Source organism: Phocoena phocoena, chromosome 6 (assembly GCF_963924675.1).
Source record: "Phocoena phocoena chromosome 6, mPhoPho1.1, whole genome shotgun sequence".
In the NCBI taxonomy this organism is placed as follows: domain Eukaryota; kingdom Metazoa; phylum Chordata; class Mammalia; order Artiodactyla; family Phocoenidae; genus Phocoena; species Phocoena phocoena.
In genome coordinates this window covers 84,964,384-84,979,866 of record NC_089224.1, presented here as the reverse complement: position 1 = coordinate 84,979,866, position 15,483 = coordinate 84,964,384, and the positions used below count along the sequence as shown (strand labels likewise).

The following is a 15,483-nucleotide window of genomic DNA, read 5'->3' as shown; positions in this document are numbered from 1 at the left end:
TGAGACAGGCACTCCCTTTATCTGTCCTGTGACTCTAGGCGAGTTACTTGACCTCTGAACCAGTTTTCCTTATCCAGAAAGTGGGGCTAATAAACCTTTCCTCAGAGAGGTGCTGAGATTAGAGATCATGTAGAAAAAGAACCAGGTGCATCATAGAACTTCAAAGAAGAGCTATTATTATTGTTGTCATTGTTGTAACAAGAATAATTAGTACTAGTAGCCTAAGGAAAATTATTTCTACCATGCATTTCTCAGCAGGTAAAATGTTTCAGTTACGGTTCTGACCACCCCAGCCCTGGCCCCCAACAATGATCACTAACCCCAGTCTCCATTCTTTCATCAGCATCCTCCTCTTATTCCTCCTTTCTCCTTTAACAAAATCAAATTTGATGAGCTCTAACATGTCCCCAGATCAATCATCTTGGTCTGATGAATCAAGCACCAGGTGGAGATGGGGAAACCAAAAAGTGTGCCTTGTGGAGGCAGGTGGAGTCAAGAGAGCTGATGGGAACTTCAGCTGGTCTAAAGCTCGGTTACCCTTAGGACAGACCTTGGCCAAACTTCCCCAGACAAATGAGCCTCGGTTTTGTGCTCCAAACATTTCAATTTCCTTCAATAATCACCTTCAATGTCTCACACTCTCCACTTTTAGAAGCTGTCTGAGCTTCAGCTCTATTTAGACAACCCAGCTCCCTGCTTCTTTTTCCTTCATTTCATTGATATTTCACTCATTATAGTGTTACACTTTATACCATAGAGCACTTTGGTTTTTTAGGGTCTTTTCTCCTATTTTATGAGTTATTCCAAAGGAATGTGTTCCTGAGAATGTATACTTTCCTGTGATCATGGTCATTCCATTATTCTTAGATTCCTCCACTACTTTTATTTGATTATTTGCCTCAGGAAGCATACACTATTTTTATTTGCCTTTTCTTGAATTAGACTTTGGTTTAATGCTCAGAGAAAAAACCCTGTAGAATGAACTTGTACCTAGACAGTGCTGTAACTAGGGGAGCTGATGGCTTGCATCAGTCACTTTAAGTTTTATTCTAGTTTTTACCACCTTTAAAGACAAAAATGTACAGGTTGAGAGAGAATGAGAATAGAGTAAAAGATACTGTGTTCTGACATTAAAAACATCAGGGAGCCCAGCTTGGTTTGGGGGAACTGGGAAGGATCTTTGAATGCCTCCTATATGCAGGTACTTTATAAATTCACTTAATGCTCTTGTGAAATTCAGATCCCACTTTAGAGAGGAGGAAACTCAGGCTCAGAGAAGTGAAAAAAACTTGACCAAGGTAATGTGTGTAGTAATTGCTGGAGCTAAGCTAACGTGCTTCCCAGTTCTCCTTGGTGGACTCCAGAGCCCAGTCATCCACTCACTGCATTACCGATCCTAATCCTCTGTGTCTCCGTTTCCTCACCTGTAAAATGAAGAGTCTGGATTGAGAACTACAAGGTCTCCAGGTGTCACTTATAGCTTTAACATTCTGTGAGTACAGAGAGTGTGTGAGCATGACTAGAAGGATTGGCTGTTTATGAGCCAATCAGAGTTATTGGTTAAACACCTCTCTACCAGGCCAAGGTGGGAAGGGGAGGGTAAAAGTTAAAACAAAAAACAAAACAAACAAAAAAAAACCCTTGGGTGAGAAGTCTATAAAAACTGTGTGTTCCTGAAGATTCATCCTATTTGGCAGCTGCTGCCTCATCCACAGCTTCTGACAGACCTAAGAGGACTCTCCTCTCTCAAACTGTAAGTAAAAGAACTTCCTTTGTCTCTCAGGACTGCACCAGGGAGTCAGGGGTTAATGATAGCGCTAAGCCTGGCGAGGGGAAAGTTTGTTTGCTTTTGTTTTCAGGAAAAATGTGATGGTGGCTGAAAACATGGTGATCTGCTGAAATGATTGTTTTTCTCCCTACCTCCCCTGGCTCTTTGAGTGGTGGCAAATGCTCAGGATTGATGCCAGTTACCAGTGTTACCTGTAGGAGGGCTCTTCTGAGGCTTTGGCGAAGGAAAAACATCTTGAATACTCCTGTTTGGTTGGGCTCTACTCAGTGTTTGAGATTCCTGTTCATTTCTACTCCCTCCATAACAACTGCTTATTCCGATGACTTATTTACATATCTATCGCCTTATGTCATTTTCTTCATTCTCTCCCCACACCTACTAGTACTAGCACTGAAGTTTCTTTGTCACAGAAATGAACTCTTGGCCTGTTTTGCCCTTCGTCTTCACCCACTGCTCAAATGAGAAAATGGAACAGGCATCACAGAGTATAGTCGTCCTTTGATTATGAATTGTCAAACCTTTCCCTTGTTTGATACTTTCTATAACATTTCCTACTCTGAAGATCCTACAGCTTCAGATATTTGGAATCAAAAGCTGCTGTTGTATTTTGGTACATTTGTTCTACTATCTGAAGAATAGGTGAGGATATGTTGCCTTTTAAAATAAACTTCTCTTTACATAGTTACCTAGGGTTCCGTTAGCTAATGTGGATCCAGCAGGGACTCTAGCGCTGCTGCCACCATCACTTTAGCCAAGGCTCATCTGCAGACAACCCAGGCCCAGACTAGACCTGAGGTGCTGGGGCAGGGAATGCAGTGTAGTTGCTGTAAACCTAGGAGTTCCTTTGGCTTAGGTGCCAATTTAGAGGAAAGAGCAACACTCAGGTCTCTTTCTGAGCTGCTCCATGTGTGTTCAAAGGCTCCAAGGATCAGGCTGTTCTAGAGCATCTCACTGTACTTACCACTGTGACATCAGATATGTAACAAAGCTGTGGGCATCTTCCTGCATCTGTCTATTAAAAAGTGCTGCCTGCAGTGCCTGACAATCATGGGCTTTCAGTGAATAAGCCCTTCATGTATGTCTTCTTGAAACTCTATCTGCCTTGTACATGGAGAAGCAAATGGATTTTCTACTCCCTTATATTCCTCCAGGAGTTAAATATTGGTATTTTACAAATTATTATATTTTCACAGAACCTCTTCAAAGAAGGCAGAAAGAATTATACTATAGGATTTCATCTGTTATTCTGCTAAAGAAGGATTGGGAAAAGAATTCCGAGTCATAAGCCCATAGCATGTGATTTACAGTCCTGAAACATCACAGCTTAGACGGGGCATCAGACATATTCTTCCTGGGCCTCAATTTCTTCATCTCTAAAGTTAGCAGGGTTGATACAGATATCTCTGAGATCACTTATAGCTCTGTTTTTCTGTGGTTGCCCTCTATTCATATATGTTTGTACTCACAACCTTCTCCCAGATTTGCATATATATCAATATTACCTGTTAATATATTATGTATAGTAAATAATGTAATATGTAAACTTACTCTCTGAGAAATCAAACATTACAAAAAATCCATAAAGTGAACTGTGAGTCACCCCACCCTGTTTCATTCCCCAGGAGTAACCTCAGTGTAGTTATTATCTGCTTATATAGACCCATGAACAGTATGTGTGTATACCATTTTTTTAATTAAAAAAAGGGTGATATTATGTATTGCATACTTTTCTGAAACTTGCTTTATTTTTTTACTTAATCATATAATGTGAACAACTTCCTGTCACACTTTTTGAAAAGTTGGCTTGAGACCTCAGTAAGCAGAGGCTTAGGGGCACAGAAATCATTCTCTATCATTGCCCACTTCCAGCTGGCCTCCTCTCTTCCAGTGGTGAACAGTGGCCTGTGACCCTGTTTTATGATTAACAGGAAAGCAACATTTGTGCTGATGTGGTACAGAACTTTAATCCCTCTGTAGAAGTTTAACTTCTCATAAACAGTATTTGTTCAATTTGACCTTTTCTCTGTTTTTCTTTTCTGGTTGAGTCAGCACACTCAGACTGAAGAAAATAGCTTGGTAGTAAACAGAAATATGGAAGTCCCTTAGGCAATTACTTTTTTAAATTAAAAAAGAGAGAAATACTTATACCTGACATTTTCATAATGCATTATAAAGCGTCTTCATGTTTATCATGTGATTCAACAAATATATTCTGAGCAACTACAGTGAGCAGGGTGCTCACAGATTACATGTGATCCATTTGGCAGTGAGACAACCAGAGCAGATATTATAGCCATTTAATCCATAGTAAGGTAAGACTCAGAGAAGTTAACCACCTTGCCCATGGTCCCAGTGAAGAGGAGGCAGAGCTGGTCCTTGAGCCCAGGTCTGTCTGATATACTTCCATGTGAACGTGTCAGATATTTATGAATTGGTAATGTGATGTGAGGATAATGATCCACAGCCCAATGATTTTGGGTACTCTGGGGGTGTCATCAAGGACATTAGAGTCATCCAAAGGCCAATTACTTTCATCAGTCTCACTCTTTACTTGAAAGAGGGAATACTAGTACTGCCCTTTATCCCAGCTTTGTGCCTTATTAGCTATTTGTCCTTGGACAAATAATTAAACTGTCTTATATTCTTTCCTTATCTATTATATGGCAGAGGGTGGGAGAAGGGGGAAGCCTGACTACCTTTTGAGATTATTGTGAGGAATAAATTTTACAGTGCATGTAAAGCGATTAGCAGAGTGCTTGGCAATAAATGATCATTCGCTATTATTGGGCTATGTTTTCCTTTTATTTCGTTAAGGAAACATCTTTATTTTTTTGGTAGTTGTCAATTCCTTTGTGCAGATATCTAAACTGAGAGAAAATTTGTACTTTGGCCTGACGGTTACCAACCTCAGGTTGGCTTTTATCTGCCAGGAAGATCTGGTAGCCAGGTCCAAAGCTAACAGTCCCTAACTACAATTTAGGAATTAATATATAAACAGAAGAAATACTATCTTCAGTTGGCTGGGATGTGAAGGGCCTTGGAAAATCATCTTTAGAAATCACTGCCCACTAACCTGTCCTGGTACCCCAATGACAGCATCGTGGTTCCATTCCTTGGGGTTAAGTATTGAAGTGAGAGTAGCCACAGTAAGAGTGCCACTAGTTATACCATCTCAGGAATTAGTTCAGTAGCCATTGACTTCTCATATCAAGGGACAGAGTTCTGAGAGCCTACCTTGAAGGGATACAGAAAATGTGAAGAAATCAATTTGCCATGAGAAGGAGAACTGGGTGGGGGACTCTGCCTCATCCTAGCTGGGACCTTGGACAAGTCAGTTAACTTCTCGGAGTCTTAGCTTGTTCATTAATTAATGAAGATAATACCTGTCCTGGTTACCTCATTGTCGAATGGATCAAAAGAGAACTGAGGTGTCCCTTGGCTTCCAGAAAGTAGAAAGCAGACACAGGGCATCTACCCTGTGTATGAGTGTATGAGGGGAGAGGAGACTGGGGAAAGGAGGAGGCCACAGGGTTGGATAGGAAATCGCTCAAGATAATCTTTACTACCATTTTTATTCTTTGATAATCCAACCTATGCAAAGCCATTCTTTCTACATCCAAGATAAGAGTCCTGTGAGCTTGCATCTTCAAGACTAGCCCAAAGTGGCGGCCGAACACGAGCAATGATCCCCTTCAAATGACCACTGCTAAGAACTTGCTTGGATAGGGGATCTTTGAGCCAGTCTCTCCTTGCTAAAGCAGTGAAGCTGCGAATTACTGGAGCAGGAATCAACATATGACGTCGGCATCCTTAGAGCTAATGGGAATCTCCAGCCCAGAAATGCTTAGGGAAAATCCTCTGCATCTGCCCCAAACGGTCTCATAGGTGGTTGAATATAAGAAAAAGGAGACACACCCCACCCTCTATGTCTCAAAGTTGAAGGGAGGTTAAATTCAAGGGCAAATAGTGGTTTCTCCTCTCAAGCTTGCAGCCTAGAGAATACTCTGCGGGGACTACAGGCTAACAGAGCAAAGTGAGGAATGGCCGCAGAGGCTGAAAGCCTCACTGTCCTGGCCTCAAGCCATCCAACCCCTTATGGTACCAGGAATCCATAGAATAAAGAGATAGTCAATTACTGCCATGCCCTCTATTTGTCAGATTTAAGTGGATACTCATTAGCTGGTTTGGTCTCAGGATCAGTGATCCCAAAAGTTTCCTGAAAGGCATTCTTTTCAGGATCACCATGAAATTTGTCATCCCACCTTCATCCATTATGGCTAATCGCAGCTAGTTAGGCTTAAGGGGGAAAAACCCAAAACAGAACAGACCTCATTTATTTAGCCAGTTGTGGAAATGGACCAGAAATGTCAGAGGGGCCTATGGAGCTCTTCTGCACACCTGCTGTCTTGGTCATGAGTCCATTTGAGCAACCCACAGTTCTGTTCACAGCTAACTCTCCTGAACTCTTTTCCAGACCTGTCACCATGGCCTACCAATTTCCAGCCCTCACTTCAGAACAGAAGAAGGAGCTCTCAGAGATTGCCCAGTGCATTGTTGCCAGTGGGAAGGGGATCCTGGCTGCAGATGAGTCTGTAGGTGAGTGCAAGAAACATCACACAACAACCATACTCTTGATTCTACACTTAGCAAAGGCAACTTGATAATCATATTCTCTTTCCTCTCAGAGGAAGTAAAGGTTTATATATACAGGAGTGGGAGCGGAAGACTCAGTAAGCCTAGACCTTTTGAGTCTTGTCATTCCAGAAGGCACATTTCTGAACACCAAGCAAACAGGCTCAAGCCCTCCATTTTAAGACCCCCTTGCCAGGGATCATTTGAATCCAAGCTGTAGCAAGGCCAGGAGCTCAGTAAGCAGGATGAGACCTCTGCCGCTAATGACAAGTCAGTGTAAAGTCAGCCAAGGAAGGGCACTGAGAGCAGGGAAACGTCCACATCAGGAACAGGGCAGCGCTTGTGACTGAGAGCAGCTCAGGATGGCACATGGGAGAGCTACGGTGGCCTGCATGGCCCACCATAAAATTATAGAAGCCAGAGAGGTCAAGAGCCTGCCCTACCCCTCCTTCCACTCTCTGTATATCCAGTCAGATCAGGGCTGGACCAGAGAGGCCTGAGGGCTGTGCAGCCCCACTTGGACCCTATGGTGGCTTCCACCCTGACCCTGACACGACCAGACCATGCACTTCCTCATCAGCATCCTGACAGCAACAACAGTCTTTCCCTGGGGAGGCAGAAAACGAGGCAGGAGCTCTGATGATCTGAATAAAAAAGAGAGTGTTGCTGTCCACCAGGAGCTCTGATGATCTGAATAAAAAAGAGAGTGTTGCTGTCCATCCTGGTGAGGGTCACTAGCTGGCCTGGAGGAGGGCGGCAGGGGAGCCCTGGCTTGCTCCTTTTGCTGCCTTTACTCGCCCACATAGGCACCATGGGGAGCCGCCTGCAGAGGATCAAGGTGGAGAACACTGAAGAGAACCGCCGGCAGTTCCGCGAAATCCTCTTCACCGTGGATGATTCCATCAGCCAGAGCATTGGGGGCGTGATCCTTTTCCATGAGACCCTCTACCAGAAGGACAGCCAGGGAAGGCTGTTCAGAGACATCCTCAAGGAAAAAGGGATCGTGGTGGGAATCAAGGTGAATACATCTCGCTCCCACCTCACCACAGGCCCACTCCCAACACAGTGGCTGAGTCACGGCCAACACGAGGCCCACTCTCATCATCTAATTGCTCTTCTCACTCCTTTCCATCATCACCTTCCCACTGAAAACCAGATCCTCTTCTAGAGCTTTCCAGTACCCTCTTCCTTCAACCATTTTTCTATGAGGTACTTAATCTCTTTGTGTCTCAATTTTTTTCATTTCTAAAATGGGAATAATAGTACCTTCCTCATCAGGTTCTTATAAGGATGAAATGAGTTTGTAAAACAGTTCCTGTCGCACCCTTATTATTTAGTTCATGATAGCTGTTATTGTTAAAACACTTTACTGTTCTATTGTAACTGGGTCTTCCAAAACTACGTGAACTTCTGGAGTGATCATTAGTATTTGTCACGTGCTTACAACTCCAAGCACTCATTTACTCCTCACAACCTCTGGAGGTAAACTCAGTTATTATCCCTATTTTAGAGATGAGGATAGAAAACAGAATTACAACTAGTATAATTCGCCCACAGCAAGGCAAAATTGGAGCCAGTTCAGGCCCAGACTGTCTACCTCTTGGGCTCATGACCTTAGCCTCTGTTATGCTGAGAGTAGAGGCTGCATCCTTATTCTTCTTATCTCCTGTAATAGCATAGGGCTTGGCATGTGCAGTGCTCAATAAATGTCTCTTGAATAAATGAATGAATAATTTAAAGGAAGTGGCTCTTACATGGCACCTCTGCATCCCAGGTACTATGAGATTACTTCTTACTTTCCAAGCTCCAGCCCTGTGCTTTCTATACTTTCCCTCCTCTTAGGGTTGACAGTCTTACATTGTTCTTTCCAGGTAACTTCCCTTCTGCTGTGGACTGAGTTGTGTCCCCTCAATGCCTAATATACAATACCTTCCTAATTCAACTCCTTGGTTTGTGAAAGATGAGAACTAATATCTAGCACCAGGGGCTCTGCTTGTGTTTTACTGAGATACCTGACACCTGCTAATAACTTGTTAATTATTTATATTCACAGTTAGACCAAGGAGGTGCTCCCCTTGCAGGAACAAACAAGGAAACCACCATTCAAGGTAAGGACATTGCCCACTGATACGAATCATGCCAGTATATGCCAGAAATGAAGGAAGCAAAGAAGTGATTGAGGGAAAACAAAATATGAATTATCACACTGGTTTTAGAGCCACACACCTGTTCTTTAGCCCCAGCTCCTCTATTTAGTAACTGTGTGCCCTCAGGCTAGTCACTTAAATGTTCTGAGTCTCAGTTAACATGGGATAACAATATCTACTTTGCAGAATAGTTGTGGGGATTAAATTAGACAATGCACGTAGAGTGCTTATCACAGTGTCTTGCACAGAGAAGATATTTTATACTTGGGAATATTATTTTAGAAAAATCTAGCATCAGTAGAGAGGAAAGAGTCCAAGCTGTGGGATCAGACACACTTGGGTTTGAATGCTGCTTCCATCACTTACTGCTTAGATAATTTTGCAAGGTACATCGCTGCCCAAGTAGACAAGTATGAACCATAGCATTGGATTATCTAAGCAGAATTTGAATCCCAGCTCTGTCAAACTTGGTGAAGTTACTTTACCTCTCAGAGCCTCAGTTTCCAAATCTGCAAAATGAATATACAACTGTGAAGGTTGTGTAATATGACTATTAGGTCATAACAGTATAACAGCTGTTAGGTTTGTTATGATTATTAAATGAGATAAGGTGTGCGAAATGCCTAGAATCATGCCTTGGAGCAAAGTAAGTACTAAATAAATATTAGTTCCCTTTATTCTTCTTATCCAATATGTATTATATGTCAAAACCATATTTATTAACCCAGGTCTTTTGGCTCAGTACTGGGATGTTTATTTCTTTGCTGGATGTAATATTTCTTTGCCTGGATGTCTTGGGTCCTCAAGCTGTACGACTGAAAGCTAAGCCAAGGGTGAACTTCACTTTATCAGCAGCCCCAGGGGTCAGGGGTACAGAGAAGCCTTTCTCTCTCGTGACTTGCAGGGCTTGATGGCCTTTCTGAACGCTGTGCTCGGTATAAGAAAGATGGTGCTAACTTTGGGAAGTGGCGTGCTGTGCTGAAGATTGACAACCAGTGTCCATCCCACCTTGCTATCCAGGAAAATGCCAACACCCTGGCCCGCTATGCCAGCATCTGTCAGCAGGTGCTTTTCCTTCCCTTTGGGCTAAAATACAGGAAGCGAAAGCTTTCTTCAAAGCCCGTCTTTCTAATTTTACTGTAACCACACGTGATCCCCCTCCTTTTCTCTCACCAGTATATCCTGATGGCATTTTTCACTGCTTTTACTAGGTGTAGTAGGGTAAGATTTGGTTCCACAAGTCAACTATGAGTCCAAAAGGCAAATGCCATCAAGTGTAGCCCTCTACCAAAGCACTGTAAACTGAGTCTTAAAAGCATAGGCTCTTGAGGGCAGGGCATCTGCTTGTCTATGCTCCACCATGTCCAAGGACAGGATCCTCTTAAGTCCCCAGCTCAAGGGTGACAGCTTTGATCTGGTTCCAATTCATATAATTTCTTGGAGGATGGTAGCTTGATGCTAAAGTTTCCAACATATGTTGAAGTGTCTCTGGGATCCAGGTTAAGTCTGATTTGCTTGTGCAGGTGCTATGCTGAGGTTACCTGAGTTCTGGGTACCTGGAGCTTCCCAGTCAGAATTGTAAACTCTGCTTGAATTCCTTAGTTAATTCATACAAGAGGCATCTTTATTGGTGATTTAAGCTTGATGGCCCTAAAAGGGTGACAGCTAGGTTCTGATTTAGCTAGATTAGTCTCTAGAATAAGATATAGAAATTAAGAAAATAAATTGAATTTATTTTACCCCATTTCCAGGAAAACTTTTTTTCCCTCACTGTTCTTTTTTGGCTAAGCCACAAATGCTTACTAGACATCCCATTAAATTTCATTGCCTTTAAGTCACCTATATGTAAATCTCCATAAGAGCTTCAACCTTGTACCAATTACAACTGTTAAATATCTTCTTAAAGAAAGGATCCTAGTGAACAGAGCTTCATTCTGTCCACTCCATTTTCCTTTTTAGAATGGGCTAGTACCCATTGTTGAACCAGAGGTAATTGCTGATGGAGACCATGACATGGAACACTGCCAGTATGTTACTGAGAAGGTAAGTCTTAAATATAAAGGTCCCAATGCCAGTTGAAAAATCTGTTTTAAACAACCGTTGTTACTTAACATATATCAGCTGTTATATATGAGGTATTCTACAGTTAGAATCACTGTGTAGCACTGAGAAGGTAAAGAGGTATTATCAAACCTTGTACTTTTTTGGGCACATGGTACACTCCTTATGAAAAAGCACAGGATCTGCATTACCAAGATTAGGGTTTGAGCATCCATGTTCCCAGCTGTGGGACCTGGGGCAAGTCATACTACCTTTTTGGACCTCAGTTCCATTATGTTTAAACTAAGAAACTTTAAAATAAGCTGAGGCTTCCATGAGAAAATATAATTAGAAAGTAATTTTTTCACATGTGACTTTAAATTAGCCACAATATATCTGTAAGAGATTAAGAGAGTCCTCAGTTTCTCTACTTGCAAAATGAGGTAGACTGAAATGAGATCTGAAAGCACTTCTGTCTCTAAAATGTTTATTTTTATGATCACTCAGCTTCTATGGGGATGGAGAATGGAGGCCAGTTTACATGTCCCCAACTAACTAAATTAAGGCAGGTTTGACTGACCAAAGGGAGTAATGGGAAGGAAGGAGTGAAGGGCCTCTAGGAAGCAGAGCCATGCTGGTAGTCCATGCGGTGAGCAGTTAGGGGAGGGGCAGCAGGGACAGGCCAACTTGGCTGTGCTCAATGGCTATGGTTTGCAGGCATTACCCTGACTGAGCCTAGGGGCTGGTTGGGAAGCTTTGGCCAAGTAACGTATGGGAATTCCTTCATCCTGTGTCCCTGCAGTGTAGAAGTGTCAAGGTCAGGTAACTCTACGGCTGGCTCTAGGTTTCACCTATTTGGGCCTCTTGTCCTTCAGGTCCTGGCTGCTGTCTACAAGGCCCTGAATGACCATCATGTTTACTTGGAGGGCACCCTGTTGAAGCCCAACATGGTGACTGCTGGACATGCCTCCACCAAGAAGTATACTCCAGAGCAGGTGGCAATGGCCACTGTCACAGCTCTCTACCGTACTGTTCCTGCAGCTGTTCCTGGTAAGGTTTTCTTTCTTCTCTGACTTGAGGTCTTAGTCCTTATTCTTTGAAGGAGTGCCATAAGCATTTGCATTTGTCCAGGAGTAGTCTGCTTCTAGCCATGAAACAGACCTCTGATATCTCACATGCAGCCAGCACTTCCCTCTTGAACTCCATGATACCACCTATGCTGAGTCTGTCCAAATGCACACAATCCATTGATTTCCTCAACATTTCACTGCCCTCTTATTTACTAAAACCCTTCTCTCCTTAGTCCAACTAGCTTCAGCAAAGGCAAACTAATTTCTCCAACCTAGTCCCATGCAAATCAATTGGAGGAAAGATTGAGACATTACATTTCTTTCAGGCTCCTTGCTTGCTTTTTCAAGCAGGGTACATACTGGGACTAGTGGTGTGGAATGGCTTCTCTCCTTCCAGGCATCTGCTTTTTGTCTGGTGGCATGAGTGAAGAGGATGCTACTCTCAACCTCAATGCTATCAACCTTTGCCCTCTACCAAAGCCCTGGAAACTAAGTTTCTCTTATGGACGGGCCCTGCAGGCCAGTGCACTGGCTGCCTGGAGTGGCAAGGCTGCAAACAAGAAGGCAACCCAGGAGGCTTTTATGAAGCGGGCCCTGGTAAGATGCTACTACCTCTTATCTACTTGATCAAGTGGATACTTGGGGCCTGCTTGCATTGCTTTCTTCAGGCCATGAAGGTATCTCCAGAGAGTTGTCTACCATGCATTTTCAAATGTGGCATTAGAGCTGAGTAGGACGGTTAAGGCTGCAGAGTTTTGAATTATCTGCACTGGTAGTACAGTTGATGATGGTAGATTGAAGGACGGTTTCCACAGAGACACTTTAGAGGGAAGATGAGAGGGCCAAGGAATGAACCTGGGGCACGTTTTATTTTGGGAAGATGAAGAGGAGAAGCCACCAAGACAAGCAGCAATAATATATTAAGATGAACCAAGGATTCTGGGAACAAATGAATGAAGTTTCAAGAGGTCAATAACAATACGCTACAAAGAGGTTAAAAATTAAGGCAGAGAAAAGGCTGATACTGTCATTGAGGGGCATATCAGTGACCCTTAACAAAACAGGGTCAATGAAGGAAAGGTGCCCATTCAAGACGCTCGTCAGGAAAAGACACAGAAAGGTTACCAGGAACAATGAGGACGAAAAATGGTCTTATTTAGCTACTAAAATTGCTTTTTGAATACCTACTAGGAGCCAAGCACTGGGGTGAACAAAGCAGACACAGCCACTGCCTTCAGGGAGCTTAGAGTTTAGCCAGATAGGAGAGATTGTCACGTTTAACTGTAAAGCAGAAGGAGCCAGAGGAGAGATTAAAGATTAGAAGAGGACAAGGACTTAGAGGAAACAGTACTGCATGAGACTAAATATTAAATATGGGTGGCAGAGTAGGTCTTAGAAAGGAGGGAGAGATAGGAAAGAAGAGACAGAATGGGTTTGGAATCAGGTCTGTAGAGGTGGAGAGATGCAATGGTTGATCACTGATTACAGGTGAGGCCATCTGTTGAGAATGATAAGGGTATGGAGATTTCAGTCTTTACAGTGGGGAACTTGGAATAGCTGTTGAAGTAGTTGCTAGGAAATTGACCAGAGGTTATGGCCAAGCATCAAGCAAGATGCAGCTGAAATGAGAGTTTGTGGTACATTAACTTAGATCCTGAACGTTCCTAATAGCTCTCGTATGCATGTAGCAAGATTCATATCAACCTAAATGGGAAAGAGCAGGGTTGAAGAATCCAAGTTTAACAGGGAGATGAAACAGTACCAAAATTTGATTGACAGCTTTATTCGGCTTGCTGATGACAGAGGAGACTGGGCAAGGAATCAGGTGTAGCCAGAAGTTTGATGATGAGGCACTAAAGGAAAGGAAGGGTACAGAGAAGCTAAAAAAATCATCTCAGGGGCATAAGAGAGGTGTGAGATTTTACAGTAGTGCTTTATCTTGTGATGATGATGGATATGGCTGTGCTGGTGTGTGGCTGATGAGGGGGAAGCTAATATAGCTAATAGGATGGAGGGATTATGAAAGTAAGGCTCAAAAGGGTCATCCACACAGAAGAAGGGATGCTGAGTTTATCATCTAGAGCTGCGGTTCTCAAGCTTGAGCATGCATCCGAATCACCTGAACGGCGTGTTAAAACGCAGGTGGCTGGACCCAGCGACAGAGTTTCTGATTCAGAAGCTCTGGGGTCAAGCTAGAGAATTTCCGTTTCTAACAAGTGCTTAAGTCCATGAAACCTAACTTTGAAAATCACTGTAGATGTAGAAATAAGTCCTGGAGAGATTGGACAATAGCAACAGAGACTTGAAGACGGGGTACTGCTAAGTGGCATTTGAGTATTATTACAGGTTTCATAATTCTTAACTCACCTTCAACTGGAATTTACACAGGGTATCAAATGATATTATGATAACAACTACATAAAAATTATATATTCTTATGGACAAATATAAGTAGAAAATGGAAAATGTATTAAAAAAATTTTGTTTTTTGCTATAGTAAAGCTTTAGCTGCATCTGCTTGATGCTTGACCTTATGTCTGGTCAGTTTTCTAGCAGACTGTTTCAACTATTCCAAGGTTCCCAAATTGGGACTGAAATTTCCATTTCCTTATCACTATATGAGTGAGAAGTTTCTTAACTTGAATTTCTATTACTGTTGTTGCAATATTGTTAGTACTAAAAAGAAACCTTCTCGGTAACACAACCTCAGGCTTGCCTGAGAAATGCTCAGAAAACTGGGATTAAAAATGGAAGTAACATTATAGAAGGAAAGGAATGGTATCAGCAGCAATATTTAGCAAAATCACTGTACAGAGAAAACTCACATGAAGGTGAAGCTGATTTCAAATGAGAAGCAAAGAGGGTCAAGCAGAGGGTTGCTCTAACTCGGTCTCCTCTATCACACTTGTTTTTTAGGCTAACTGCCAGGCAGCCAAAGGACAGTATGTTCACACGGGCTCTTCTGGTGCTGCTTCTACCCAGTCGCTCTTCACAGCCTGCTATACCTACTAGAATCCGAGGCCGACCAGCCAGGCTCTGGCGCTTCTAGGTGTCTTGGTAGGAGGGCAGAAAGGAAACAACAACCTTTCGACTGACCCTGGAAATTAGACAAAATTAGGTTGGAACTACTGGAAACACAATGCATGTTAAGTTCTTAGACACAAGGAAAAAAATCAGTTATTGAAACCTAAGTCTGAATATCAAGGATCTGATGAAATTTCACACAGTGATTTCCTTACAACACTTCCAGCTCCCCATGGCCCACAGTATCCATCTAAGAAAAGAATAAACTTTAAAACAGTATCAACTGTCCATCCACATAACCAAATGAAACACCTCATAAGCTGAGTGCAGAGAATTGTGTCTTATTAAACAGTCCTAGCAGTGGTAGGTTATGAAGGAGACAGCTGCAACCAAAAAAGAAATAAAATGTTCTACAAACCTTCAGTTTGTATCAAGTTTTACTTTTTGCTCTTGCTTTCAAAGGGCTCAATATATTTCATTACCTTTGACTCCACAGACGCGACTGATATTAGTGGTCAGGATCCTCGACTTTGGCTACTCATTGGAATAACCAAAATTTAAAAACCCAGATACTCAGGCCACGCTCCAGCCAAGTTTGAGAACTACCAAGCTAGATTTCAAGTTTCAGGGTATTTAGAAATGAAAACTATTCATAATGTGAAGCAAGCTACAATGTCAAATGATTTCAAGCAACATATGGAGTGTAATAAAAGAATCACTGTGACTCTGATGCTTGGAGCATTCCTCTTCAAGTGGCCCAGGTTGGTGACATAGGACTGCA

General features: G+C 42.5%; 1 protein-coding gene across 1 annotated transcript; it reads left to right on the top strand.

The window, feature by feature from the left end:
• The first annotated feature begins 1,692 nt into the window (after positions 1-1,692).
• Positions 1,693-15,128, top strand: ALDOB (aldolase, fructose-bisphosphate B). The gene is made up of 9 exons (XM_065880002.1): positions 1,693-1,753; positions 6,264-6,385; positions 7,228-7,439; positions 8,475-8,529; positions 9,473-9,633; positions 10,528-10,611; positions 11,484-11,658; positions 12,076-12,275; positions 14,595-15,128. Exons 2-9 carry the CDS (start codon positions 6,274-6,276, stop codon positions 14,688-14,690), a joined length of 1,095 nt encoding a protein of 364 aa, XP_065736074.1. The 5' UTR covers positions 1,693-1,753; positions 6,264-6,273; the 3' UTR covers positions 14,691-15,128.
• The last annotated feature ends 355 nt before the right edge of the window (positions 15,129-15,483 follow it).